We start from the raw sequence: 24,347 nt of genomic DNA on the forward strand, positions 1-24,347 counted from the left end.
AATTCTTCTTTAAATGTAAACAAAGAAATGACAATTAAATATATGAGGTATTATTTACTTATTACATGGTAGTTAAAATTGCTTTAACTTTTTGTTTTTTTTTTTAAAAAAAAAAAACTGTATAGATCCTTTATATTCTATAATCAAGCTAATTGAGCTTGTGGGTATAGAACTACGATGGAATGGAACGTGAAACATTGAAAATTTAATGGTAATTCAGATAAATAAACAAATTTATTTGAAAAAGCAGGTTTCAGTGATAATTCAAAATAGAACTTATATCTTTGCGTTTGATTTATTTTGCTTTTCCTAGCATGCGTAATATATTTTTGTTTTTAGTAGGAAATCAACCAAAGCAATTATAATGAGACAACCCACATAAAATCTTCCTATCAAGTTTTCTAAATTGACATATAAAACAAACAAACAGTCATTATGTCGTTAACAAAGAGATATAATTCTAAAAGTTCCACTTCTGACAAATATTTGGAATAATTACTTATACAAAAACTAGCAACGACGTAAAAAAAAGAAAAAAATTTGATAGATAAAGAATTTAATAAATCTCTCTCTCTCTCTCCCTTCCATTATTATTTTTTTTTAGTAGTTGTATAAAGAGATTCCTTTTGTTTACATTTTGCTAACCCAGGTAACAGTAATATCATTAGCAGACGAAAAGTGCGATCGCAAAAATTCATCGCTCTGCAACAAGTATTATTCCAAGTAGTTTTATTGCGAAGAAGCGACCTTCGATGACCTATATTTTGTTTATATGAAGTGAGGAATCTTCAGTAAACCCCAATTCCTTCCTTTTGCTTTGCATCTCTGCTTTCTTACAAAAAAAAAATCGTTTCTTTTCACGAATCGATAATTACCCACAGCATACTTATTTTTGGATGTACATGTGCAATTAGACGTTTTCTTGTTTTCATATGTATTATTTCATAAATATATCTTTATTTTCTGCGTAAACTTCGCTTTTCTTCCTTCCTGGCTTATTGGCTTTTTTTTTGATCTATTTAGCTTTTAGAAGAATAATTCTTCTTTTATTTTTGTTTATTTATTTCTAATTCTTTGGTTTTGATTTTAATTTTGTTATATCTTGAAATCCTTGTTGAAAATGTCAACGGCGGATGACCAAGAAAAGTACTTTCGCAATAGTACAAGGAACTTCAACGTTTTTGACAATACAGATGCAATAATGAAAGATATAGATGATAACCCCCAAAATGAAGATCGGTTGAAAAAACAAGAATCCAGGTTTAAGGGAGTCTATTACGTTACAAAATTTTATAAGTGGTTCATGAATCTCTCTTTCGTTACACGTTGGATTGCTTTATGGCTTCCTTTGGCTTGTTTACTGGTAATCCCTTTAGCTGTTGGCGCTTCTCCAAAATACCGTTATGCGAAACTTGGTACTGTCCGAATTTTTTGGATTTTTCTTTGGTTTGAGATTGCATGGGGTGGATTTTGGGTCTCTCGCTTAGCCGCAACTATTCTTCCTTATTCTTTGTACACTATTGTAGGAATTTTCCCCTTCACAGCTTATAAGCTATCTGTAATTGTCTCCGCCCTTGAACTGCCCTTGGCTTTCTTTTTCACTTGTATAATATGCATTTGCACTTTCCCACCTATCATGATAAGAAATTCCGCTCCTGTGTCTCACCATTCAGGTAATGCTACCGTGGTTCCTACTGCACCTGGCACTACTAGCGTCAACCCCAACATAAATTTAGCAAACTCATTTTCCCTTTCCTCAGACGTCCAGTCCTGGATAAAAGTTTGTACGAAAATCATTGGTGCATTTGTGATACTCAGTATTGTCCTTCTTTTAGAAAAGATTAACCTACACTTCATTGGTTTCCATTACCATGAAGTACAATATCAATTTCGTATTGCTGATAATAAAAAGCATCTGACTATGCTGTCAAAGCTTTTTTTAGCGTCCTTGAAGGCTCCTTTTAGAGATTCCCCATCTGTTCTACAACAAGATTATATTCTTAACTTACGTACCTCCGGTTCTTTGGATAAGGAGAATGCTTCTCGTCGTATCCGACAAATAAAGCGCCTAAAGAAAAATGCGAGAAAAGCGTTTAATAAGACAAGAGTAGTAGTCGGTTCCGTTTTTAATAATATTGTTGGTCATTCGCATAAACCATTCACTCCTGAAGAAGAATTCATTATCGAAATGCTGCGATCTCGAAAGCGATGTCTTGCAATTGCTAGAAGGATTTGGTACGCCATCGTTCCTAACAGGGAAGATAGTTTAAAAAAAGAAGATCTTTCTGGTCTTATACCCAATCAGGATGATATTATCTCTATATTCGAGATTTTAGACAGAGATTACAGTCGTAGTATCACCCTTGATGAATTAGAACAGTTTTCAAGAGAAGTCGCTGATGAATTTTTTTCTATTCGAATATCTCTACGAGATGTCGATGTGGCGTTATCCAAGTTAGACCGTGTCGGACTTGCAGCTGTCGGTATCATTGGGATTCTTATTTTCATTTCCTTTTTGGACACATCCTTCGCAACTATTCTAGCTGCATATGGAACAACCCTCCTGAGTTTATCCTTCATCTTTGCTACCACTGCTCAAGAGTTAATGTCTTCTATCGTTTTCTTATTCAGTAAACACCCTTTTGACATTTCAGATGTTGTTGTCATAAATGGAACAAAATATGAAGTGGTAACATTGTCTTTACTATACACTGTTTTCCGGACCATGTCAGGTTCAACTGTACAAGCCCCCAATTCCCTACTGAATACTTTGTTCATTGAAAATTTGCGACGTAGTTTGCCTCAAAGTGAGTCAGTGACATTGTCAGCTCCTTTCAGTACGGATTTTAAGCAATTGGAACGTCTGCGCAGCCTTTTGCTTGAGTTTGTGAAAGAGAATGATCGCGATTTTCGACCTCTCTTGGATTTGTCGGTGCTAGATTTTTCAGCCTTGGATTCACTCAAATTCACAGTAACTTTTTACTACAAGTCAAATTGGCAGAATACTGCTTTACAAGCAATACGTAGAAACAAATTTATGTGCGGTCTTATCAATGCTGTCCGTGATGTTAATTTACCAGCTGTAAGTGACCCAGTCCTTGGTTCTTCTGATAACCCTTTTGTTATTGAGCGACTTTCAAGGGAAGATCCGCAGCCTCTTATGGACCATACTACGAGACCTTCATTCACCGACGTCTCCTCGGACACCAGTTCTCCATCAAACAAAAATATTCCCAACTATCATGCACCCCAAACAGAGAGACAGGAAAGTGAACTATCAGTGTGTGAAAGCCCAAGAGGGAAGTCGGGCGCAAAGTCGGTGAAGTCGGCTAATTCAAAAAACAATCCAGCTTCTGCGGGATACGTTCGAGAGACGTTAGCTACTTGGGAAGTTCCAGAGCTTATGAACTCTTTGAATGCTTTAGATAGGAGTCAAGAATTTACTGCAGAAGCTCAAAGTGTGCAGGATATCGAAACATTGCCTACCGATGAAGAGAATGAACAGCAGGAGGAAGCTTCCACAACTAATGCAAGATGACAGATTTTTCAAATAGTAATTACTTATTTCCAGTATTTATAAAGGACTTTTATATTTATTTATTTATTTAGCTTTTGCGACATGAATAGAAGAATGGATCCCCTTTAATCTGTCAACGCTTTAAATAGAAATATTATGTTTACAATCCTAAACATGTAATGTAATAGATATACTGTTGAAGCAGTAGAAGCAGAAATAAATAATGAGCAACTTCTTCTATACCCAATAGTAATTACCAGATGTAAACAAACGTGGAAGTTGGTTATAAAAGAACTGCAACGTATATTCGTAATCGAAGAAAAATCCATTAAGTCTCGCTATTAAGATTTCTTCGGAATGCAGTCCAATACGCTATATCACAAAAACAGTCACATAACTCATCCAACACAAACTTTTCGACTGCGATTTCTACCATCACCAATTTACCAACATGGGTATTACCAGAGACTCACGCCACAAGCGCTCTGCTTCCGGTGCCAAGCGTGCTCAATACCGTAAGAAAAGAAAATTCGAGTTGGGCCGTCAAGCCGCCAACACTCGTATTGGTGCCAAGCGTATTCACGAAGTTCGTGTCCGTGGTGGTAACCAGAAGTTCCGTGCTCTTCGTTTAGAATCTGGTAACTTCTCCTGGGGCTCTGAGGGTGTTGCTAAGAAGACCCGTATTATCCAAGTCGCCTACCACCCTTCCAACAACGAGTTGGTCCGTACCAACACTTTGACCAAGTCTGCCATTGTTCAAGTTGATGCTGCTCCTTTCCGTGTTTGGTATGAAACTCACTACGGCATCTTGATGGGTGGTAAGGGTAAGAAGGCTACTCCTACTGCTACCCCCAAGTCCAAGCACGTCCAACGCAAGCTCGGTGCTCGTGTTGGTAGCTCTAAGGTTGACCCTGCTATGGAATCTCAATTTGCTGCTGGCCGTTTATACGCTTGTGTTTCTTCTCGCCCTGGTCAATCTGGCCGTTGCGATGGCTACATTCTTGAGGGTGATGAATTGCACTTCTACCTTCGTCGTATGGCCCCTAAGAAGTAAAAAAAAAGCTATACTAGCCATCTTAATGCAAAACATGTGCCCACAAGGAAATTGGACTAAGTGAGACTGTAGATTAAGCGTTGGAGAGATTGTAAAGTAGTTTGTAATAAGGTATTTATTGATGGTTGGTTTTGCCCGTAAGTAATATTCATAGGGTTGATATTAGTAAGAAAGAAGTCCATATTGGAGATTTACTTCTCATTTCATACGAGTAAAGACTTCGTTAAAATCGGTTGTTACAAAGAGCTGCTTATACTGTATTTCATAATCAAATAAGTAATAGTATTATTATTCATATATTAGTGATATTTCCTTTTTATTTTTTGGTTCTCAATGATGTCTGCAAAAAACGTCTTAAACATTTGGGATCTGTCCTCCACCACACACCACATACACTATTGTAATAAACTCTTACTATGGAAGAAGACTCCAGTAATTTGGTAGCTACTTTTTGTTCTATAACAAATTCTACTCCAGAAAAAGCGCAGGAATACCTTGGAGTTGCTGATGGAGACTTGTCCACAGCGGTCACGCTTTTCTTTGAAAGTGGAGGTATAACCGGTGACTATGGCAGCGGAAGCTCAAATACTGCACAGTCTGCTCCTCCTGAACAGACTGAAGAAGTTCGTGCTCCCATTGCTCCTACGAGAGAGGTACTAGTCGATCCAATGGTGGATACTACATCAGGGTTAGGATTTGCAGGTAATGATTTTGGCTTAGGAACAGGATTACCTAGAATGAATCGTAGACAAAGAAGAAGGGTTGGCATTTTTGATCAATCTCCGTCTGAGGTGCCTATTGCATCGTCCATTGATACTTCTTCAGAAGAATCGGAAAGCAATAGTCGTGCTTCTCGTCTCGCAAAACTTTTCCGTCCTCCCTACGACATTATATCCCATCTTACTTTAGATCAAGCTAAAATGAAAGCTACCTATGAAAAACGATGGATTCTTATTAACTTACAGACTTCCTCTTCTTTTGAATGTCAAGTTTTAAATCGTGATTTATGGAAGAGTGAATCTGTTAAAGAAGTTATTCGCGCACATTTCCTATTTCTGCAACTCCTTGATGATGAGGAACCGGGCATGGAATTTAAGCGTTTTTATCCCGTGTCGTCTACACCCCACGTTGCGATTTTGGATCCTCGCACTGGTGAACGTGTAAAGCAGTGGAATAGTGGAATCACTCCCACTGACTTTATAATTGAATTAAATGACTTTTTGGAGCGCTGTACATTGGATGAAACCAAAGGAAGGAAGAATCCTCTCGGTCCCAAGTCGCACAAACCGGCAGAGGCAATGACCGAGGAAGAACAAATGTCGAAAGCAATTGCTGCTTCACTTGGTGTTGAACAAGAAAAAAATGAAGATATGGGCGAATCATCTCAGCCTATTCAAGCCAATGAGGATGAAGAAGAAGAAGAGGTGGAAACGCAGGACAACACGATTTACAAAATTAATTCAGAAGAAGCAAAAGATGAAGAGCCTAGTCCTGGCGCTGGTGTTACTAGAATCCAAATCCGCTTGCCAAACGGCGCTCGTTTTATTCGAAGATTTTATGAGACCGATCTTGTTCGTAAAGTTTATGCGTATGTCAAAGGAAATGCTGAAGGTGCTGAGTCTCAACCATTTTCTTTGACCTTTCAGCGTACGAGCTTATGGAATTTGTTGGATAAAACCATAAAAGATGCAGGTATACAAAACACGGCGCTTCAGTTTGAGTTTCAATAAACTTAAAAAACAACCTATCAACGGCGGTAATTGTTTGTATTATATATAGGATCTTACTCCCTTACCCTCCAATGTCACACTCTTGAGTATATTTTTATGGACATGTCTATATTTATTGTCTTGGACTACGCCGTCTTAGGAATGGTGAGGTAGGACAATGACTGTTTAATGAATTTATGAAGTTATTTTTTTATTGGTTTTATTTTTGATATAGTTGGTAAACTTCAGCATCGTGTAAATAGTCATAATAGGTGCATAGGTTCATATACCTTCATGAATTCGTTCCTTGAAGGGTATAAGCGTAATATTTTTTTTGTAATAATATAATGTCGCATTTTATTTTCAATAATTAATTTAAAGCTTGATATTAGTTGTATCATTTTTGCTTCCTCAGTAGTGATTTAGTTGGAAAACCCCACCATATCTTTCCACGAAAACCCGAACATTCGTTAATAAACGTCTTGATTCATTTGTTTCTAACGGAATGAATTACGGAAGCCATGCAGAAGCAGCATTATTGTGATTTGGAGCTTATAGGGCAAGGTAGCTTTGGCTCTGTCTTTAAAGCTATCAATGTTGAAACGTCCAAACCAGTCGCTCTTAAGGTAGTAGATTTGGATGCCACTACGGATCAAATTGAATCTCTTACTCGAGAAATTAATTTTTTGATTGGATTAAATTCACCGTATATAACTAGATATTTTGAGTCTTTTTTGGATGGGACGCGTTTATGGATAAGCATGGAGTATTGTGATGGAGGAAGTTGTACCGAGCTTTTAAAAACAGTCGGAAAGTTTCCTGAACAGGTTATAGCTGAGATTTTGAGGAATATGTTGGAGGCTTTGGTGTATTTACATGGTCAAGGAAAAATGCATCGTGACATTAAGGCTGCCAACATCCTGACTACGCAGGACGGGGAAGTTAAGCTAGCAGACTTTGGTGTTTCCGGTCAATTGCAAAATTTCTATGATAAGAATGATGATTTTGTAGGAACCCCATTTTGGATGGCACCAGAAGTTGTCAAACAAACTGGGTATAATGCAAAAGCCGACATATGGTCCTTGGGTATCACGGCTTTTGAATTAGCAAACGGAGAACCTCCTTATTCCGGTATACATCCTATGAAAGTATTACTTTTGATTCCAAAACACGCTCCTCCGTCATTAGATAGATCATCCTTTAGTCCGGCATTCTGTGATTTCGTTGATCTGTGTCTTAAGAAAAACCCTCAAGAACGTCCCTCACCATTGAAGCTTTTGGAGCATAAGTTTATAAAAAAAACCTGCTCCAAAGATACACTGAAACTAATTATCCAAACCTATTCCAAATGGAAATCGAACGACCAAACATCCGACTTTGCTTCTCCATACAACGGATCTGATTTTTTCAAAAATCCGGCTACTATAGATAATGTGATGTGGGATTTTGGTACAATATCCAGATAACTCGATTACAAGAGTTATTAAACGACCCGTACGTTAATGATTTACAACCACTTTCTTTTGCTAGACTGGACTTGATATTTAATAAATTTATTTAATAGGGCAGGCCCTATAGAGTTAACTGAAGGCATTTCAAGAAGCGTAATAAGATTAGGTTCATTAATCTTTAACAATTATAGAACTTCCTCTATTATATTAGATTTGCGTCCGTTCAGCATATACACCATAAGTACGTGATGAACGAAAAGTATAATCGTAAAAATAAGGATTTAGTTGAAATAAAGTAATTTTCTCGAGTTACTTTTATGGATTATTGTTGAAAGAAAGATCATCAGAGAAAGGAAGCAAAAAGGGACGACGGAACGGGAATTCTGAGGATAAATCCCATTGTAAAGAATAAGAAAGGATTTTTAGTAAACGTATCAAAAATCAAGCAAAGTCGAGAGCTTTTCCGCCTACTAACAAACCCACGATTAAGCCAAACAAACCCAGAACACTCCCAAAGATTTCGACAACCAATACTTTCACAAACAAAGACGCATCTTGCGCATCAGCAAGGGCAGCACTACTGCCAGTAATACCAACGCAAATGCCACATATTAGATTGCAAAGACCGACGGTGAGTCCTCCCCAAAAGATTGCAAAACCAGTGTAATAATTGGATTTGCTATAAAGATGAGAAGCACTAACAGCATTTAACTTTCCAGAAAAGACAATGGCTATAATCAGAGAATAAATGGCTACCACTTCACAGAAAATGATACTAATCAAGTTTTTGGTTTTAATTCGGGGCGCTTTAACGGCACCACCCAAAATAGAGCTTCCACAAATAAAAATACCCCAGGCTGCACCAATAATACCAAAAGCAACACAGCTGGCAATGCCTAGCAAGCCCCAGGTGTAGGGGCTAATCTGAAGAAGAAAACTTCCTACATCAAATGCTTCTCCATTGCCATGAAACAACATGTATAGGCCAACTAAAGTTGACAACCCAATCGTCGTCCATATGGAAGGTTTTAATACGGACATTTTTGTGATTCAGCTACTTTGAGACTTTTCTCTAAATGGAGGGTGAGGGCTTTGGGAGGACTAACCAGAACACTGACTGTAAATAGTCAGAAAAGAAAATTCTTGTTGTCAATTCATTTTAAAATTATATAAAAACTTTGTTTTCGTTTGTCTTCGGATTTTGAGAAGACCAATAGGCCTATTCTTTAGACATTTTGAATCAGCAGGTTCAAAACCGATTAGCTTTACTAATTGTGATTTTTTGGAAGTAAGGACTAACATACACAGTTTCTGACTAAATATAAAATATATTGAAGGATTTTTTTTTAGTTGATTGCTCTAAATACTACAGTCACTGATTTTTTTATCTGCTATCATTCTATACGGATAATATAAAGAAATAAAGTCGTGAAGTTATTAATACTGTGCTTTGTAATTTCACAGATTGTTTTTGCATCCAATTCCTGCACTGCGATCACAGAAAAAGTTTTGTAGGATGACCAACGTGACTGAACAAAAGAAACTCGCCAAGACACACAACGGAAAGAAAAAACAAGAACAAGACCCCATGATCCGGTTTTCAAAAGCACTTTCCAAAGTTCTTCGACATACTGCACAATCCAATGGGCTGCAGCTTCGTCCAGATGGCTTCGTGTCGGTGGATGACTTACTTAGATTACCGCAATTTAAAAATCTTTCTCTACAAATGCTGAAAAAAATTGTAGACGAAAATGAAAAGAAGAGATTTTCCTTGATTGAGATGGAAGGTAAGCTGTTAATTCGGGCCAACCAGGGACATACAATTCGAACAGTTGAAGTACCTATGACACGTATTGAGGATGCTTCCTTATTACCGAAAGTTGTCCACGGTACAAGAAAGGAATTATGGAAGACAATCAGCAAGGAAGGCCTTTCACGTATGAAAAGGAACCATATACATTGCGCTACAGGACTCTTTGGTGAGCCTGGCGTTGTTTCTGGGATTCGGAAATCATGTACTTTATATATTTATATTGATGTTTTGAAAGCTATGCAACATAATGTGGAGTTTTATCAATCAGAAAACGGGGTCATTTTAACAGAAGGCAAGAATGGAATTTTGTCACCTTCATTTTTCAAAAAGGTTGAGACAAATCTAGGGGAGGTTCTTCTTGACGAGGATACGAAAGCAGAGACCCCCAAAGCCGACGATTCGCTACTTAAAGGCACCGATACTGAGAGTGTCGATGATTTAGATCCATTTAGTGAGGATATGGAATCATTAACAGTGCACGATTTGAACCTTGTTCAAGAAAAGCACAGTAACTTTGGCTATTCAGAAGGCATTGTGAAAGGAAAAATGGAAGTTGCTCAAAGCGGTTTTGATGATGGTTATGCTCAGGGCGCTATTTATGGATATGAGGTTGGAAAAAAATTGGGAGAACTAAAAGCAAAATTGCTTATCGTGGAGGACGAAAAGGAACAAGTTTTATTACAAAACCAGCTAGAAGAACTCGAACAGCAAAGTGAGTTTTCCAAATTCGTGTTTGCAAACAAGGAGTCTATTAGATCTAAAATAGACAAAAAGTCTACTTTGTAGTAAAGGTTTGAAGGTGTTATTCATTCATTATGCATAGTAATCCGGTTTTATGCAGAGTCATATCCTGCAAACGGAAGCAAGCGCTTCCTTACTTCAAAGATTAGGGAGGATTGATACTTCTAGCTTGTTAACTTTTGCTACAACGGTCATATTTTTCATTGTTTTTCTTTTATTCTTCATGTTTTTTTCCATATTTTGTCTCGTAATAACTCGTTAATATGTTTAGTGACATACTGCGTCGTATTCAATTGGTTAACGAAGTTGTAACACCTCGCAATCCTTACACTTTTCTGCTTCCTTTCTCTCCACTAGAGCTTGCTTCTTTCACCAAAATTTGCAAAAGAAATGCTGGCACCTACGGCAGCCGTAAATGGCATTCCTCCAAAAGGAAATGGTATGGAAAATTAAATAAATAGATGTAGGGAGCTAACAATGCCAATAGAGGACGATGTGATGATTGATACAACAGGCAACACAACCGAAGTTACTGAAACAAGGGGCGACAGCACAATGGACATTGAAGGTGCTCCTAGGTTCGCACCTGTTCAACCAAAAATAGAAAAAAAGCGTGGGTTAAAGCCTCAAACGAGAAAGGTTCCTATCCCCCCTCATAGAATGACTCCTCTCAGAAATGTATGGCCCAAGCTTTATCCACCTTTGGTTGAACATTTATTCCTTCAAGTTCGTATGAACGTTAAGGCTAGAGCAGTAGAATTACGTGAAAGCAAAGCCACAAGTGATCCTGGAGCTTTGCAAAAGGGCATGGACTTTGTGCAAGCATTTGCCCTCGGTTTTGACGTTGACGATGCCATCGCTCTCTTGCGTTTGGATGATTTATATATTGATACCTTTGAAATCAAAGATGTGAAAACTTTGCAGGGTGATCATTTGAGCCGTGCCATTGGTCGTATCGCTGGACAAGCAGGGAAAACCAAATTCGCTATCGAAAATGCTTCTCGTACAAGAATCGTATTGGCGGATAGCAAAATTCACATTTTAGGTGGTTACAGCAATCTTCGTATTGCCAAGGATGCTGTCGTGTCCTTAATTCTCGGTTCTCCTCCTGGTAAAGTGTACGCTAATCTTCGCAGTGCCGCTGCTCGAGCTAAAGAGCGTTTCTAATTGCATGTAAAGTTAGTCGGCAAACATGTGGATTTTTAAGGAAAAATAGCAGACATTTTATGTGAATTCCTTCTTTTTCTTCAGTTTTACATAAAATAGGAAATGAAAGAACTGGAATCACAGATTACGAGCTTTGGATAAAAAGGTTGTCTTCATTTCTCTAAAATGTTTTTTATTCTATTTTGGACAGGGTTGATTCTATTATTTAGTTTTGGGTTTATTAATGTTAAAAGGAATATTCCATATACCTAATGGATTGTTTTGAATAATCAATTATCAATAATTTTAATAGCATCTCTTGTACTGTAAGCTTTCTTCATTTCTCTTTGTAGTTCTTTCTTTTTCTTTAAACTGTAAATGTATCTGTCTCTGTATTCTTTTTTTGGGTTTTCTCTGTTTTTTCCCACCTTTTCTATTGGCTTTACTACAAACATATAGCAATCTGCTCAAATTCGAATACTGGCTGGAGCTGCCGTTGAGAGAAGCAAATCTGTGTAAACAATTCTGTTCTTTCTGTGTTAGACCTTGTTTTATCTTTTTACTTATGAATTTTTAAAGGAAAACGTGTAATTAACTAAAAGACTTTGAGCTACGTCTACTATTTATTAGAATAGTTGTGTCGCGTAAAAAAATGAGTGATCTGAATCGAGATGAGCAGCTTGCATTCTTAGAATGTATGGGAAAGTTACAAAAAGAACTGGATTCGAGTTTTCAGCGATATGAAAGATTATCGCGAACGACCAAAGATCTCCAGGTGTGTCTGTTGGCTAGAATTTCTGTAAAACAAACGTTAGTTAACATTTCTTAAGGAGCAATTGAACCAAGCGAAGTCAAAATCTCAGCAATCTATTCGCGGTTCATCCTCTGGGGCATCCTATTCTGATGAAACCTTGCTCCCTAGTATGGAGCTTATAGAACTACGAGCAGAAAACGCAACCCTTAAGCAAGACGCACGGAATTTTGAACAGATATCTAATAACTACGCAAAAGGAATGGAAGAAATGGTTGGGTTTGTCTCATCCTATACGGTAAGCTAGACCTTGCGTCTGCGTTTAAAAACGACACAAATAAACAAGCATGTCATTATACTAACGTTTGGAAGGAGAAAATGAATATGAAATTAAAGACAGTGCATGATGAATATTTGAAAATGTATGATACATTGGCCGCAGAACGTTTGTCCTTCTCAAAGAAGAACCAGAGAGATGTACAGGCATTGGAAAAAGTTAAAGGATGGTTACTTCAGGCTTTAGAAGAAAACCCTTAATTATCGCAACGTTGATTGAGAAGCAACGGTAATAAGGCACGTAACGATTATTAGCCAAAAAAAGCTCATTCCTTTAGTATCTTTACCAAAGTCTCACTCTTTCGATTGTCATGAACATTTATCGCATAACATCAATAATTTTCAAAATGCGTTCATTACTATTCATAAAAGATCAATGTATTTAACGCTGCTCGTGAACATTAACGCAGTGCAATCATAAGTAAGAGATAAAATTAAATCAACAAAATTAAATAATTAAACGAGCATATGCGAGAAGCAAAGCACCCGATCTAGAAACAGTTAGTAACTACAGCACTAAACTTCACCAAGTTTTCAAATCAAGAATGACGATAAATGTTCCATACCCAGTAACAATTCCCAGCAGCCACTGAAGAGTTTGTGTTTTGTAAGTGGCTAACTGGGTTCGGAAGTTTGACATTTCTGTATCAATTTCTGCAGATAATTCTCGAAGTTTGAGCTCCTGTAAAGAAGCCTCATCATAGTGATTTAAACGTTCAATGCTCAGCTGTAACCTAGCCTCTGCCGTAGAATTATTAAGCTGATCACGAAAGGATGTTCTTAAGCGTTCAATATCTGAATATAGCTGTCCCGCTTGTGCGTGCAAAGAGGCCATTTCTTGACGCTCAATACTTTGTAGCTCACTACGTAAATGAGCAAAATCAACTTTTTGTTGATACATAACCCTGTCTTGTTGTTCTTTCGTCACCAAATATCCACTCATCTTCTTATGACTAAGGACAGTTAGGACATTCCTCTTCGTTCTAATTTTACTTACGAATCTGCATATATTTTAGAGATGGTATTCGTAAATATCTCTGCATTTCTTTTCTGTGTGCCAATGCCGACCTCCTGTAAGCCACGAATGAAACCTAGCGTATTGAATCCATGATACAACCTTCGCTGCACAAATAAAGGAGTATTCGACTTTAAAAATGAAGCATTGAATAAGCGAGGGTTCGAACAAGTAGGAACTAGTGAAATCTTTGAACAAACAGGATATCTTGAATTGATGAACATTAAAAGTGAATTGGCAGAGTCTAGGGAGGTTTCGGCACATTGGAAAAAGGAATGAAAGGCTCTTATCAGGAAAGAAAATAGATATTAACAGAAAGCTTTGCAATTAATTAATGTATATAAGAAAAATCATTAAATCTCAAGGGCCATATCTTCAAACATTGAGTTGTCAAAAGCAGCAACCATCAGTTGCAATGCATCAGACGTATACTTGGAATCATTTCCTGCGTTATGAAGGCAGAATGGATGTATATTAAGCACTTTTAGCATAGCACGAAGACTTACATAAACGTCTGAAAGATTGGAACTGGGTTTGGATGCTTTAAAATAGGAAAAAACATTTTGCGTATCCAACATACGGACTTCAGGAGGGATAGTAATACCCAATAGTCGCAAGTATTTTAATTCATTAGTGAATCCATGGGCAACTAGAATTAAATTGGGGATTTGAAGCATTCCGCTTAGTTTTTCCCGGAGTACTGCCTTCGTAAGAAAAACAGATTGTCCAAACCGAAAGTTGTCTACTTCATCAGGAACATACTTCCCATTTCGAAGATGTGAATAATTCGCAATACGAATGTGGGATGACTGCCATTGCCCACCAATTCTTGTCGTGATGCCAGCTTCTGTAATAACTTTTTGATCCCGCTCGTATGCTTCAAAATCCACTACCATGAAATTCCAGTTATCGTCTGCAATTGTCTCAAAAGCCATCTTTGCGTCTCTCTTGATCTTCAATTGACGTGCATATAGTCTTTCCCTCTGCTTCAATTCTTTTGCTGCTCCATGCGTTCCTCTTTCTTCTTCCATTGCCGTGTGTATGATATTGTTTCGCTGATCCCGGTAAATTGAGAATTACTTGTCAATTTCATATACTTAAAAGGCTTCTCTTATCATTCAAGGACATTGCAATGAATAGCTCTTCGAGAAGCTAACTGTCTTCATATTTTTGTTACCTAAATGGTACTTTTAAGTCATTTAACAATGCTAAAGTAAGAATGGAAGGATATTCTTCGTTTTTAGGTCAAAAATTTAATGAATATGAATTATAAAGTTCTCTGTCTTATGATTTACTAGCTTGTCTATAATTTCCGTACAGAAGTAGGGTAAAATGTTTTGAAACAGTGTGTTTTATTGAAGAATCAATTGCAAACTAAATCTTCGAGTTTTTTCAGTAATCTAGCAATGGGAGAAATCAACTCTGAAGCTGGGTATGCATGTGGTAGCGTATACAAAGTAAGGAAGAATGCATGGATATTAAAGCAACAAAAACGAACTGCTAAACATTTCAGATAAAAGAGAATCAATGTTTCATTATTTTGATCGCCTACCTTCAGACTTTGTTTAAGGGTCAATGCTTCATCAATTTCAGATGTCCACTAGAAGATGACCTTTGAGGGTTCATTCAAAGTCATCTTGTTTAGTTTTTGGACATTTGATTGAAAGAGAATCATCTTATAACAAGGATAAGGTAAGCAGTATGAACCTGAAACAGTTTTATGGAATGAAGATTCTAAATGTAATGTTAGAGAACATAAAACAAAATTTTAAAGAATAAATCAGTTAAAGTTAAGAGAAGTAAAAAGGAATAGAGTATATTTCTTGGATCCAGTTATTTAATGTTGCAGCGAATAACTTACTACTTGGTGTTTTGACAAGGTGTATTGAGGAATTTAATAAAAATTAAATTTTAAAATTAAAGAGTATTCTATACACATTACTTTAGTCCTTACTCAATGTAGAGAGTTTTATGTGGAAATCACGGATTTATTGTTATTTTTAATTTGCTACAATAGCTATTCTCTTAGATATATTTTTAAAAAACAACTAAATTTTTGTACGTATTGCAAATATCAAGGCTAATGCATACATTAACATGAACGTGGATTCAACTAAGGCCTCTACCTATCCTTTCGCAAAGTACTATCCAGCACCAAAAATCATGCGAAAATTAGCAAAGTCTGAAGAGAAACAGGATCGAAAGCATTCAAAATTTAGAAATAATCCAAATAAAAAGATACCACGTAAGAAACCGGCGAAGATGAATGAAGAATTGGCATCGACAGAAAAGGCACAAACGTCAGACCCACCCACGATGGGTTTGGGTGCTGGATTGCTGGAAAAAGTTAAGGATATTGTTCATGAATCGAGCTCATCTTCTAAAAAGCCGAATAATGAAGTAAAGTCTGCACCCAAGAAGCAATCAGGGAAACCTTCTGGTAAGAAGCCCGAATCGAGGAAGATAGTATCATCACCTCCCAAGAGTTCTTCTGATGATAATAAAGGAGTGATACAAGAAAAGTTTAAAGGAAAAGAAAATAAGACTTCAGGATCCAGAAAACATGAGAAGACACCTAAAGCACAAGTACCATCTACAGTGATGGACGAAAAAGCTTTAACGAAACCAAAAAAATCGAAGAAAAAATCTTTCAAAAAGAGTAAGGATGATAAAAAGATTGTTCCTGAGAAACAAGAAGACAAAGAACATCAAGTATCAGCCCCGATCAATAAAAGCAGCAAGAACATGAGAAGAAAGCAGGTTTATGAAATGTATTATACCCGTCAAGAAGTAATTGAAGGACTGAATTCAGGAAAATTGTTCAAAGGGACTTTACGCATTCTTGACAACCATCGAAGTGCGTTTGTTTGTATGGAAGATCGACCGGACTTCTACATTGATGGTCCTATTGCCCGGAATCGCGCTCTCCATAATGATATAGTTGTTGTTAAACCAATTGAAGATAAAAATGATAATGGCAATAGTGATGAACACAGCAGCTCTAATGATGAACAGCTTATGGAGAACGAAGATGGCGACTTATCTGAAACTGAACAGAAGCTTGAATCGTTGGAAATAAATGAAGAACCAACACCAAAGGTCGACAATCCAAGATCTCGTGCAAAGGTTGTCTCTATTGAAAAACGAAATCCAATCAACACTATTGTTGGTATTATTCGTGCACCTGGATGGTCGACATCAAATCATGATAATGTTTCCACCAAGAGTGATTATGCGATTTTCATACCGAAAGACAAGCGAATGCCATTTATTACAATACATAAGAATGATTTGGGTATTCTGAAGGTTCACGACTGGATTGAAAACATCTTGAACCATCATTCAAAATTGTTTGCTGCTGAAATTTCAAAATGGTCTACTTATTCACGATATCCAATGGGGGTTCTAAAAGAAGAATTGGGTTCTGTGACTAATGTTGAAGATTACACAAACGCATTAATTTTAGAAAACGGCTTTTCTAGTCAAGCTTTCAGCCGTGAGGTATTAGAATGTTTGCCAGCTGAGGATTGGAGAATAACGGAAAATGAAATAGCGAAGAGACGAGATTTTCGAAATGATATTGTCTTAACTATAGATCCTGATACAGCTAAAGATTTGGATGATGCTGTTTCTTGTAAATATCTTGGCAATGGAACTTACGAAGTTGGTGTCCATATTGCTGACGTGAGTCACTTCATGAAGCCGGATACGCCTCTTGACAAGGAGGCTGCTTCCCGAGCAACGACTGTTTATCTTGTGCAAAAGGCAATCCCCATGTTACCTTCCTTACTATGCGAGCGTTTATGTTCGTTGAATCCTCAAGTAGAGCGACTTGCATTTAGTGTTACTTGGAAGATGAATAAGGATGGTAAAGAAGTTGGTAAACGTTGGTTTGGTAAAAGTGTTATTAAGACATGTTCCCGATTAGCTTATGGCGAAGCACAAAATATTATAGAGGGAAAATCGTGGGCCGAAGGTGTTGGCAAACCAATTGGAGGAAACCATTCTGCGAAAGATGTGGAGGAAACGATTATGGTGCTTTTCGAAATATCAAGAAAGTTACGAGCGAGAAGATTTGCGAAGGGAGCTGTAGAAATTAATTCCACGGAATTAAAATTTCAGTTGAATGAATATGGCTTGCCGGACATGTGTGAAGTATATGAGCAAAAAGAAGCGAATCACTTAATTGAAGAGTTCATGTTACTCGCGAATCGGTCAGTAGCAGAAAAGATAAGTAACTCGTTCCCAGCAAACGCTTTATTACGTCGACATGCTAGTCCCAAAGAAAGGCAAATTAATGAATTCTGCAAGTTTATGGAAGGATTGAAGTTTCACTTTGATGCTTCGTCATCCTTTTCTTTTAATGACTCAATGAATCGATTAAGAAGTTCCTTTAATCCTGATTTGGTAGAACTTTTTGAGAACATGGCCGTACGTTCTCTTAATCGTGCTGAATACTTTTGCACCGGTGACTTTCCGGAGCGTAGTGATTGGCATCATTACGCACTTTCTTTTGACTATTATACACACTTCACTTCACCTATCCGAAGATATCCGGATGTGATTGTCCATCGTTTACTAGAAAACGCATTAAAGCAAAAATCGCCTAACTTGCCCAAGAAGTTATGTTCAAAGTATGCGGAGCATAGCAATGAACAGCGTGAAAAAGCAAATACTATTCAAGAAGATAGTCAGCAATTATTCTTATCCGTATTTATATCGGAGTATTGCAAGAAACGTGGAGTATCTTCTATGCCCGTTACTGCTTTTGCTACAAGAATTCAAGATCGTTCAATTGATGTTTATGTCTCTCAGTACGGAATTTCTAGCCGTGTCGAGTTACTAAACGACGATAATGTAAAGACCTATAAGATATTACCAGATGATTCAGCTGTGATCATAAAGAAGCAGGATGACTCAGAGATTAAAATTTCCCTTACAGATAAGTTCCAAGTGTACATGTATTCTGATTACAGTCGCACCTTTTTTTCGGTTCGCTGTTCATTATTTCCTAAAACATAATGTCTATTTGGATACAGACATTTCCTGTGAATACTGAAGGGCAAGTATCATATTGATTTTTGGTCATTCAATATTTTTTGTTTAATGAGTTAATTGTGAAAACTACAATATGTGATGTTATGTCTATTCTACGATAAAGTAACGTTTGATGAGTTCTGCTGCAAGTGTTATATCAAGTCTTTGTGAGTTTGGCTTAATAAAGAAATCGAATGTAAATACCTTTTTTCCTATTTTATTTTGTATTATTTATAGCATGAATGAATACATTACTTTTTTTCAGTCTTAAGTAACAGTTTGGTTGTGACCTATTTTAAGCTGGCTCATTTCTGAACTTGGTCTTTTCTCTGAAGCGTAAGGAAAGAGGACATGGATTTTTATATTCATGCTGCCACAATCCTCGATGATTTAAGTCAGAAAAAGGGTTCTATAAAGCAGCTCGTATTTAATTCAAAGAAGCATGATCCTAAAAGGACATATGCGTTGGTCTGTGAGACTTTAAAATGTAAATAAATAGCAAATGATCGATTAACAGATTCTAACATAAGAAACTAGATAAACACGTTTTGGACGAAGTCATTGAATCTGCAAAGCTATTGGATTTAGAGAAAAAGGTATGTCAAAAGAGCTGAGCTGTTCGTATGCTTACTCGTTTAACGAATGTAGATAAAAAAAAATCTTGCAAGGGTTTTGGTACATGATCTATTGATGTCTAAGCGTGGAATTAGTGCCTCGACAGGCTTGATTAAAGAAGCGATTTTGCGACACAAAACTCGGTTGAATGCAGAGTTTGTCAAGCTGAAAATCCGCAAAAGGGTCAAGTCGCACGAAGAATTAGCATTGAAGAACCCAGTTACTCTTCCCCGCTGGGTTCGTATAAATACCGTTAAAGCTACCCAAGAAGAAGTAATAAAGCAATTGGCACTGACTCGGGTGTTTTCTTTAAAAGAGGTGGGACCAAAAACATATTACATGGATGAAACGATAGATAACTTAATTGCACTTGACAGCGAAGTTTCCTTGGTCAGTGAAAGTTGCTACCAAGAGGGAAAGATTATTATTCAAGACAAAGCTTCATGTATCCCTGCGGCGATATTGGGGAATCAGCGACAAACAAAAGTTGGAAATATCATTGATGGGTGTGCGGCTCCTGGGAATAAAACAACCCATCTGGCAGCTTTATTTCCTGATTCAAAAATATTTGCTTTTGAGAGGGACAGTCAGAGAGTAAAGACGCTTCAAAAAATGGTAGACATATCCGGGGCGCAAAATGTTGAGATTATACATGGAGATTTCACTCATAGTGATCCGATGGATCCCAAGTTTGCAAATGTTACGCATATTTTGCTAGACCCGTCTTGCTCCGGGTCGGGAATAGTTAGTCGTCAAGACTTTTTGCTCGAAGATTCTGAACAAGATGTAGTGGAAGATGTAAATCGGCTGGAAAATCTTTGTAGCTTTCAATCTACCATTTTGAAGCACGCATTACAGTTTCCCGAATCTCGTTACGTTACATATTCTACATGCTCTGTGCATAGACTTGAAAATGAGCAAGTCGTTTGCGATGTCTTGTCACAAGATTCACAATGGAAATGTAACAGCTTGGAAAATACATTGCCTCAGTGGGAAGATCGTGGTATTCCAGAATACTGCACAGATCCCACGATGGCAAAGTCGATGATTCGTTGTGTACCTGGAAAATTTGGAACGATTGGATTTTTTGTCTGTAATCTATATCATCCGGGGCGTGTGGGGGATCTATTTGAGAAAAACATGTCCAGTGCAGTAGAAAGTAATGCCAAACGGAAAAGAAAGAACAAAAAGATGAAAAGCATAAAGAGAAAAAAGGAAAAGAAACTAGAAGCAGCTGATAATTCTACTGCAGATGCTACTGTCTAAAATTGAATTCATTGGTTTACAATGCTACTAAGCAACAAAAGAAAGTATTCTTAGGGGTTAGGTGTTTGAAAACGGAAAAAATAATTACTGTACTTGCACAAAATGAATGGTGTCCAGTATAAAAACATGTAATTATATACTTAACGTAAGTTCTCCTTTTGTCTAATGTGTGCTTCCTCCGTAAGTGAATTTATTTAAAGATGGAAAAAAGAATACACCATTCTAGTAGAATGAACCCATTTTTGGCATTCGTTTTTCCTAATGAAATTACTGACAGTAAGCATTGTAGTACCGAATAATGCTACGAATTTTACATTTCTTTGTTGTACATTCTATGTATACTCTGCTCTATATAGTTGATTTCCTCACAGATTCCCACCGTACTGAAGACTACTTTAAGAAGAATTAACAAAATATGAAAAATTTTAAAGAATAATATAAAAAGAGAAATTGTCTGTTCAGACACGCTTCGTCGAGCATCCTACGAAGGTGAATCCCATCGCTATCGCACTGCCCAGGACCCGGGTGTGGTGTGCGTTGTTGCCAACCTCCACCGGTACACCACAGTTTCATTGCCATCTCCCTCGGAGACTCCTCTCCGGGAAGGTATGGCAAATCGAGGGATCGAAAGCGAGACTCGAACCCATAACCATAGAACACTCCACCATGAAGCACTTAACTGTTCAGACAGAGCCATTACAGCTAATAGTAGTATTTTTAAAATGAATTTATAATGAAATTAAATAGGTCACATATCGCTATTCACTGAGGATGAACAGGTAAGATGAAAAGGAAGAAAAGTAGTTTGCATTTATTCTGTTGTAGTAAATCATAGTTAAGAATAGCTATCTCGTAACTTAACGCTGGCTAGACGATTCGTTTTCCTCTGCAAGCATGGAGATCTCATTTTTGATTATTCTTTTCGCTGCACTACTAGATTACGATTAGTGGAATCATAGTGCATTTTGATTTTAAAAAAATTTTTGAGAGTAGTAGACAAGGAAGATTCAAAAATGAGCGCTTGTACATCGACAACTGCGTTAGTGAATATTCACTCGACAGCGACTACCTTACAGTTACTAGTAGAAGGTATTGTAAATTTGTAAATTATGTCAAGTGCTACTGCTGTGCTTCATTTGAACATGATGGGGATTTTGGTAAACCGGAAAAGCATGAGAGAAGAAGACTAAAGAGAATTTTATTTTATTTCCATCAAGGACATGACAATGGGGAAAATAAGGAAACAGTGAGTCAAGTCTATCCTTACAGCACTTGCTTATCTAGGGCAAAACTTCCGCGTTGAAAACAGCATAACAAGTAGAAAAGGTCATTGGGGAATATAAACATCTTAACCTTTTCTAAATGAACCAAGAACAAGCCTAACTGTCGAAAATAAAAAAGATATTGACATTAGGATATTGTAGAAATTAATTTACAAAGCGAAAGGTAAACGGAATAAAGACAAACATAAAAGGTTTTGTAAGCATGAAAGCAATGTACAAGACTTAAACTATTTCCTAAAGGCATATGGATTTTTTAATCCACGAGGCGACTAACAAACATGAACAAGTAAGTGAAGAAGAGAATAGAGAACCAGGCTAGTTTGATGAAAGAACGTTTTTGTCTGTTCGATACATCCTTGAATATAGTAGTGGAGTCGTGGAGATGGTTATGGGTTAAGTATAATTGAACATTCCAAAGCATCATAGGAAGGTTGAAGATGAAACATACCCAGGCTCCAGAGAACAATAGAAGAACAGAGCTAATGGCATGTAACATCATTTCAGGAATAACATAGTAATTTAATTTTCGAGACACTGGGTTGATACAATGTTAGTTATTTGGTAAGAGAAGCGGAAACAAATGCGATTGGCAAACGTAAGTTGCTAGCCATTGTAAACTTACAATCAATAGGATTAATAAAGTCATCCTTTAAATCTGAATACATGACAGTAAAATACATGTGCAACATGATACTTGCACAAGTCATCATTAGCGACGTAAAGTAGATCCATGGAGAAGTCATTTTATGGAATTTCTGAAAAGAACCAAACAATTAAAAAGTTTTGAAATTACAAATGTTAAGAAAGGGAACTCAAACTACTTATTTCGTTTGGAGAGGAGGTAGAGAAGGGAATTCTTGGGTTTGTCATAGAAACTCGTCGACCAGCAGTACACAAGAATCTGGGTTCGAGTCTGGGTGTTTACGAATATAAATAAACAACAAGGAAAAATTCAAAACTACGAATTTTAAAATAATTGTCAAAAAAAGAAAAAGATATTCAAGGTTCGTGTAAGAACCTGAAGACATTAGTCTCATGCTCTTCTAACGAATAGATCCTGGATGGAGAATCAAAGAGGTATTTGCTTTCGTAACCGCAGTACTGTTACTAATTAGAATGTTGTTTCATTGTTTTTATGTTTTATTGAAATCTTTTTTAAGTGCTTTGAAAAAGTCGAAATCCCTGAAAATATTCATTTGTATACACTTTGTTGAGAAGGCCTTCGTAAGAGGTTCAGCCTTTGACACAGTCAAAATCAAAAACTCACCATTATTTTCTTTTGGTGATTGGTTTTAATAATAGAGAAAAACGACTCGATTCTAATATTGCAAAGAATAAAACATTTTGCTCCTTTCGTATACTCTTGGGCAACAACGAGAACAACGATAAGAAGAAATAGCTCTTTTTCTATGAAAATGTAATGAATGTTTGAATTAGAGAAGAGAAGACTTTAGTGGACTATTAATCTGCATAAAAGCGTATGGCAAGTCAAAACTTGGAAACAAAGCATTCTTATAAACAAACCAACACTTTTTTTTATTATTTATTCAACTTACGGTAACATGAAATAAAATTAGGAAAATAAAAACATAAAAAAAAAGAAGACCTAAAAGGGCAGTCCTCTATGATAAAGAACGCCCCCATCACTCTCACTTTTTCTTTGTCATTCCAAACGTCAGCCGTAATTTTTCTTTTTCTTGGGAGTTTGCAAGACTAATTAATCGTACGGAGTCGTAGTTATTTTTCTCGTAATAGGAAAACAATATATATTGGAAAATTGCTTTGTATTTTTGACTTTTTTGAATTTTGAAATCATTCCAACTGAAAACAGAACGATGGCTACTTTAACGGTTCGTGTAATCCGAAACTTTGAATATCGCACACTCAAGAATGTTGTCTTTCATGACATAGATCTGTCTACTACCACAGTTGGTCAACTGAAGAAGATTATCCAAGATCGTATCCAAACGGATTCAGCTCTCAAAATTTATCGCACTACTCAATTTGATACTTTGAAAATATATGTGAAAGCGCAACAACATAAAACTCAGAATTTAGCCATCAACTTGGATCATGATGATTGGATTCTAACGGACGATCACCAAACCTTGGCTTTTAGCGGAATTGAAAACGAGACTGAACTGTCCTACTTTAATTTGCAAGCCTACCGTGCGTATCAAGCGAATCCCGTTCAAAAATGGATGTAAAGATGCAAGTAGAGAATACAGTTTATCGTTAATTATAAAACATGGGTATGTAAATTCAATGTTTGGAATTGCTGGATCTATTATCTTTCAGAAGTTACAATAACGCTCTTGGATTCTTAAAAGCACTCTTAATGAAAACCTACAGAAGTCGCATATTCATCTGTTAAAATTCGCAGTTCATAACGCTGTTCATCGTCTGTCCATAGGAAGAACACAAAAAATATTACGGGAAAAAAATTATCTAGAAATAAGACAAACCATCTATTATCGTTTTGTATAATTTGTATTTTCTTTTAAGATCTGTCACCGACTTCCATCTAAACACATCTTAATAGTAATAAACCCAAGAACCATGCATGCACCTACTTTGTCATCGACCGCATAGCGTCCACCGAATGCAACGACA

General features: G+C 36.8%; 14 protein-coding genes across 14 annotated transcripts; 10 read left to right on the forward strand and 4 right to left on the reverse strand.

Annotated features, from left to right (window-relative positions):
* Nucleotides 1-656: 656 nt before the first annotated feature.
* SOCG_04146 (MS ion channel protein 2) lies at nt 657-3,688 on the forward strand. The gene has a single exon (XM_013164988.1). The coding sequence runs from the start codon at nt 1,121-1,123 to the stop codon at nt 3,536-3,538; it is 2,418 nt and encodes an 805-aa protein (XP_013020442.1). The 5' UTR covers nt 657-1,120; the 3' UTR covers nt 3,539-3,688.
* A 136-nt stretch (nt 3,689-3,824) lies between these two features.
* On the forward strand, nt 3,825-4,818 carry SOCG_04145 (40S ribosomal protein S8). Its single transcript, XM_013164987.1, has one exon. It carries the CDS (start codon nt 3,969-3,971, stop codon nt 4,569-4,571), a length of 603 nt encoding a protein of 200 aa, XP_013020441.1. The 5' UTR covers nt 3,825-3,968; the 3' UTR covers nt 4,572-4,818.
* Nucleotides 4,819-4,873: 55 nt separating this feature from the next.
* On the forward strand, nt 4,874-6,560 carry SOCG_04144 (UB Xdomain protein Ubx2). Its single transcript, XM_013164986.1, has one exon. The coding sequence runs from the start codon at nt 4,988-4,990 to the stop codon at nt 6,299-6,301; it is 1,314 nt and encodes a 437-aa protein (XP_013020440.1). The 5' UTR covers nt 4,874-4,987; the 3' UTR covers nt 6,302-6,560.
* Nucleotides 6,561-6,648: 88 nt separating this feature from the next.
* On the forward strand, nt 6,649-7,885 carry SOCG_04143 (STE/STE20/YSK protein kinase Ppk11). The gene has a single exon (XM_013164985.1). The coding sequence runs from the start codon at nt 6,802-6,804 to the stop codon at nt 7,744-7,746; it is 945 nt and encodes a 314-aa protein (XP_013020439.1). The 5' UTR covers nt 6,649-6,801; the 3' UTR covers nt 7,747-7,885.
* Nucleotides 7,791-8,877, reverse strand: SOCG_04142 (V-type ATPase V0 subunit C). The gene has a single exon (XM_013164984.1). The coding sequence runs from the start codon at nt 8,770-8,772 to the stop codon at nt 8,173-8,175; it is 600 nt and encodes a 199-aa protein (XP_013020438.1). The 5' UTR covers nt 8,773-8,877; the 3' UTR covers nt 7,791-8,172.
* Nucleotides 8,878-9,247: 370 nt separating this feature from the next.
* On the forward strand, nt 9,248-10,330 carry SOCG_04141 (tRNA 2'-phosphotransferase Tpt1; the record flags this gene model as incomplete). The annotated part of the gene is made up of 1 exon (XM_013164983.1): nt 9,248-10,330. The coding sequence occupies one exon, from the start codon at nt 9,248-9,250 to the stop codon at nt 10,328-10,330; it is 1,083 nt and encodes a 360-aa protein (XP_013020437.1).
* Nucleotides 10,331-10,617: 287 nt separating this feature from the next.
* SOCG_04140 (RNA-binding protein Rbp28) lies at nt 10,618-11,759 on the forward strand. Its single transcript, XM_013164982.1, has 2 exons — nt 10,618-10,724; nt 10,773-11,759. The coding sequence occupies exons 1-2, from the start codon at nt 10,676-10,678 to the stop codon at nt 11,450-11,452; spliced, it is 729 nt and encodes a 242-aa protein (XP_013020436.1). The 5' UTR covers nt 10,618-10,675; the 3' UTR covers nt 11,453-11,759.
* Nucleotides 11,760-11,803: 44 nt separating this feature from the next.
* On the forward strand, nt 11,804-13,030 carry SOCG_04139 (uncharacterized protein). Its single transcript, XM_013164981.1, has 3 exons — nt 11,804-12,206; nt 12,262-12,480; nt 12,555-13,030. The coding sequence occupies exons 1-3, from the start codon at nt 12,084-12,086 to the stop codon at nt 12,717-12,719; spliced, it is 507 nt and encodes a 168-aa protein (XP_013020435.1). The 5' UTR covers nt 11,804-12,083; the 3' UTR covers nt 12,720-13,030.
* Nucleotides 12,967-13,757, reverse strand: SOCG_04138 (DUF1640 family protein; the record flags this gene model as incomplete). Its single annotated transcript, XM_013164980.1, has 3 exons — nt 12,967-13,009; nt 13,085-13,471; nt 13,516-13,757. The coding sequence occupies 3 exons, from the start codon at nt 13,755-13,757 to the stop codon at nt 12,967-12,969; spliced, it is 672 nt and encodes a 223-aa protein (XP_013020434.1).
* A 30-nt stretch (nt 13,758-13,787) lies between these two features.
* Nucleotides 13,788-15,448, reverse strand: SOCG_04137 (uncharacterized protein). The gene is made up of 2 exons (XM_013164979.1): nt 15,395-15,448; nt 13,788-15,267 (listed from the first exon to the last, which is right to left on the reverse strand). Exon 2 carries the CDS (start codon nt 14,562-14,564, stop codon nt 13,887-13,889), a length of 678 nt encoding a protein of 225 aa, XP_013020433.1. The 5' UTR covers nt 14,565-15,267; nt 15,395-15,448; the 3' UTR covers nt 13,788-13,886.
* A 152-nt stretch (nt 15,449-15,600) lies between these two features.
* Nucleotides 15,601-18,875, forward strand: SOCG_04136 (ribonuclease II family protein). The gene has a single exon (XM_013164978.1). The coding sequence runs from the start codon at nt 15,631-15,633 to the stop codon at nt 18,553-18,555; it is 2,925 nt and encodes a 974-aa protein (XP_013020432.1). The 5' UTR covers nt 15,601-15,630; the 3' UTR covers nt 18,556-18,875.
* Nucleotides 18,848-20,639, forward strand: SOCG_04135 (rRNA methyltransferase). The gene is made up of 3 exons (XM_013164977.1): nt 18,848-19,057; nt 19,108-19,166; nt 19,219-20,639. The coding sequence occupies exons 1-3, from the start codon at nt 18,922-18,924 to the stop codon at nt 20,449-20,451; spliced, it is 1,428 nt and encodes a 475-aa protein (XP_013020431.1). The 5' UTR covers nt 18,848-18,921; the 3' UTR covers nt 20,452-20,639.
* Nucleotides 20,640-21,624: 985 nt separating this feature from the next.
* Nucleotides 21,625-22,638, reverse strand: SOCG_04134 (cornichon family protein). Its single transcript, XM_013164976.1, has 2 exons — nt 22,357-22,638; nt 21,625-22,268 (listed from the first exon to the last, which is right to left on the reverse strand). The coding sequence occupies exons 1-2, from the start codon at nt 22,475-22,477 to the stop codon at nt 21,988-21,990; spliced, it is 402 nt and encodes a 133-aa protein (XP_013020430.1). The 5' UTR covers nt 22,478-22,638; the 3' UTR covers nt 21,625-21,987.
* A 711-nt stretch (nt 22,639-23,349) lies between these two features.
* SOCG_04133 (uncharacterized protein) lies at nt 23,350-24,258 on the forward strand. Its single transcript, XM_013164975.1, has one exon. The coding sequence runs from the start codon at nt 23,570-23,572 to the stop codon at nt 23,939-23,941; it is 372 nt and encodes a 123-aa protein (XP_013020429.1). The 5' UTR covers nt 23,350-23,569; the 3' UTR covers nt 23,942-24,258.
* The last annotated feature ends 89 nt before the right edge of the window (nt 24,259-24,347 follow it).

This window comes from Schizosaccharomyces octosporus (genome assembly GCF_000150505.1).
Source record: "Schizosaccharomyces octosporus yFS286 unplaced genomic scaffold supercont6.3, whole genome shotgun sequence".
Classification (NCBI taxonomy): Eukaryota; Fungi; Ascomycota; class Schizosaccharomycetes; order Schizosaccharomycetales; family Schizosaccharomycetaceae; genus Schizosaccharomyces; species Schizosaccharomyces octosporus.

Coding starts and splice junctions, on each gene's coding strand:
- SOCG_04146 (XM_013164988.1), top strand. CDS start 1,121: ATGTCAACGGCGGATGACCAAGAAAAGTACTTTCGCAATAGTACAAGG.
- SOCG_04145 (XM_013164987.1), top strand. CDS start 3,969: ATGGGTATTACCAGAGACTCACGCCACAAGCGCTCTGCTTCCGGTGCC.
- SOCG_04144 (XM_013164986.1), top strand. CDS start 4,988: ATGGAAGAAGACTCCAGTAATTTGGTAGCTACTTTTTGTTCTATAACA.
- SOCG_04143 (XM_013164985.1), top strand. CDS start 6,802: ATGCAGAAGCAGCATTATTGTGATTTGGAGCTTATAGGGCAAGGTAGC.
- SOCG_04142 (XM_013164984.1), bottom strand. CDS start 8,772: ATGTCCGTATTAAAACCTTCCATATGGACGACGATTGGGTTGTCAACT.
- SOCG_04140 (XM_013164982.1), top strand. CDS start 10,676: ATGCTGGCACCTACGGCAGCCGTAAATGGCATTCCTCCAAAAGGAAAT. Junction 10,725..10,772: donor CATTCCTCCAAAAGGAAATG/GTATGGAAAATT, acceptor CAATGCCAATAG/AGGACGATGTGATGATTGAT.
- SOCG_04139 (XM_013164981.1), top strand. CDS start 12,084: ATGAGTGATCTGAATCGAGATGAGCAGCTTGCATTCTTAGAATGTATG. Junction 12,207..12,261: donor GAACGACCAAAGATCTCCAG/GTGTGTCTGTTG, acceptor ACATTTCTTAAG/GAGCAATTGAACCAAGCGAA. Junction 12,481..12,554: donor GGTTTGTCTCATCCTATACG/GTAAGCTAGACC, acceptor AACGTTTGGAAG/GAGAAAATGAATATGAAATT.
- SOCG_04137 (XM_013164979.1), bottom strand. CDS start 14,564: ATGGAAGAAGAAAGAGGAACGCATGGAGCAGCAAAAGAATTGAAGCAG.
- SOCG_04136 (XM_013164978.1), top strand. CDS start 15,631: ATGAACGTGGATTCAACTAAGGCCTCTACCTATCCTTTCGCAAAGTAC.
- SOCG_04135 (XM_013164977.1), top strand. CDS start 18,922: ATGGATTTTTATATTCATGCTGCCACAATCCTCGATGATTTAAGTCAG. Junction 19,058..19,107: donor GGTCTGTGAGACTTTAAAAT/GTAAATAAATAG, acceptor ATAAGAAACTAG/ATAAACACGTTTTGGACGAA. Junction 19,167..19,218: donor TATTGGATTTAGAGAAAAAG/GTATGTCAAAAG, acceptor TAACGAATGTAG/ATAAAAAAAAATCTTGCAAG.
- SOCG_04134 (XM_013164976.1), bottom strand. CDS start 22,477: ATGACTTCTCCATGGATCTACTTTACGTCGCTAATGATGACTTGTGCA. Junction 22,269..22,356: donor CTTTATTAATCCTATTGATT/GTAAGTTTACAA, acceptor GTATCAACCCAG/TGTCTCGAAAATTAAATTAC.
- SOCG_04133 (XM_013164975.1), top strand. CDS start 23,570: ATGGCTACTTTAACGGTTCGTGTAATCCGAAACTTTGAATATCGCACA.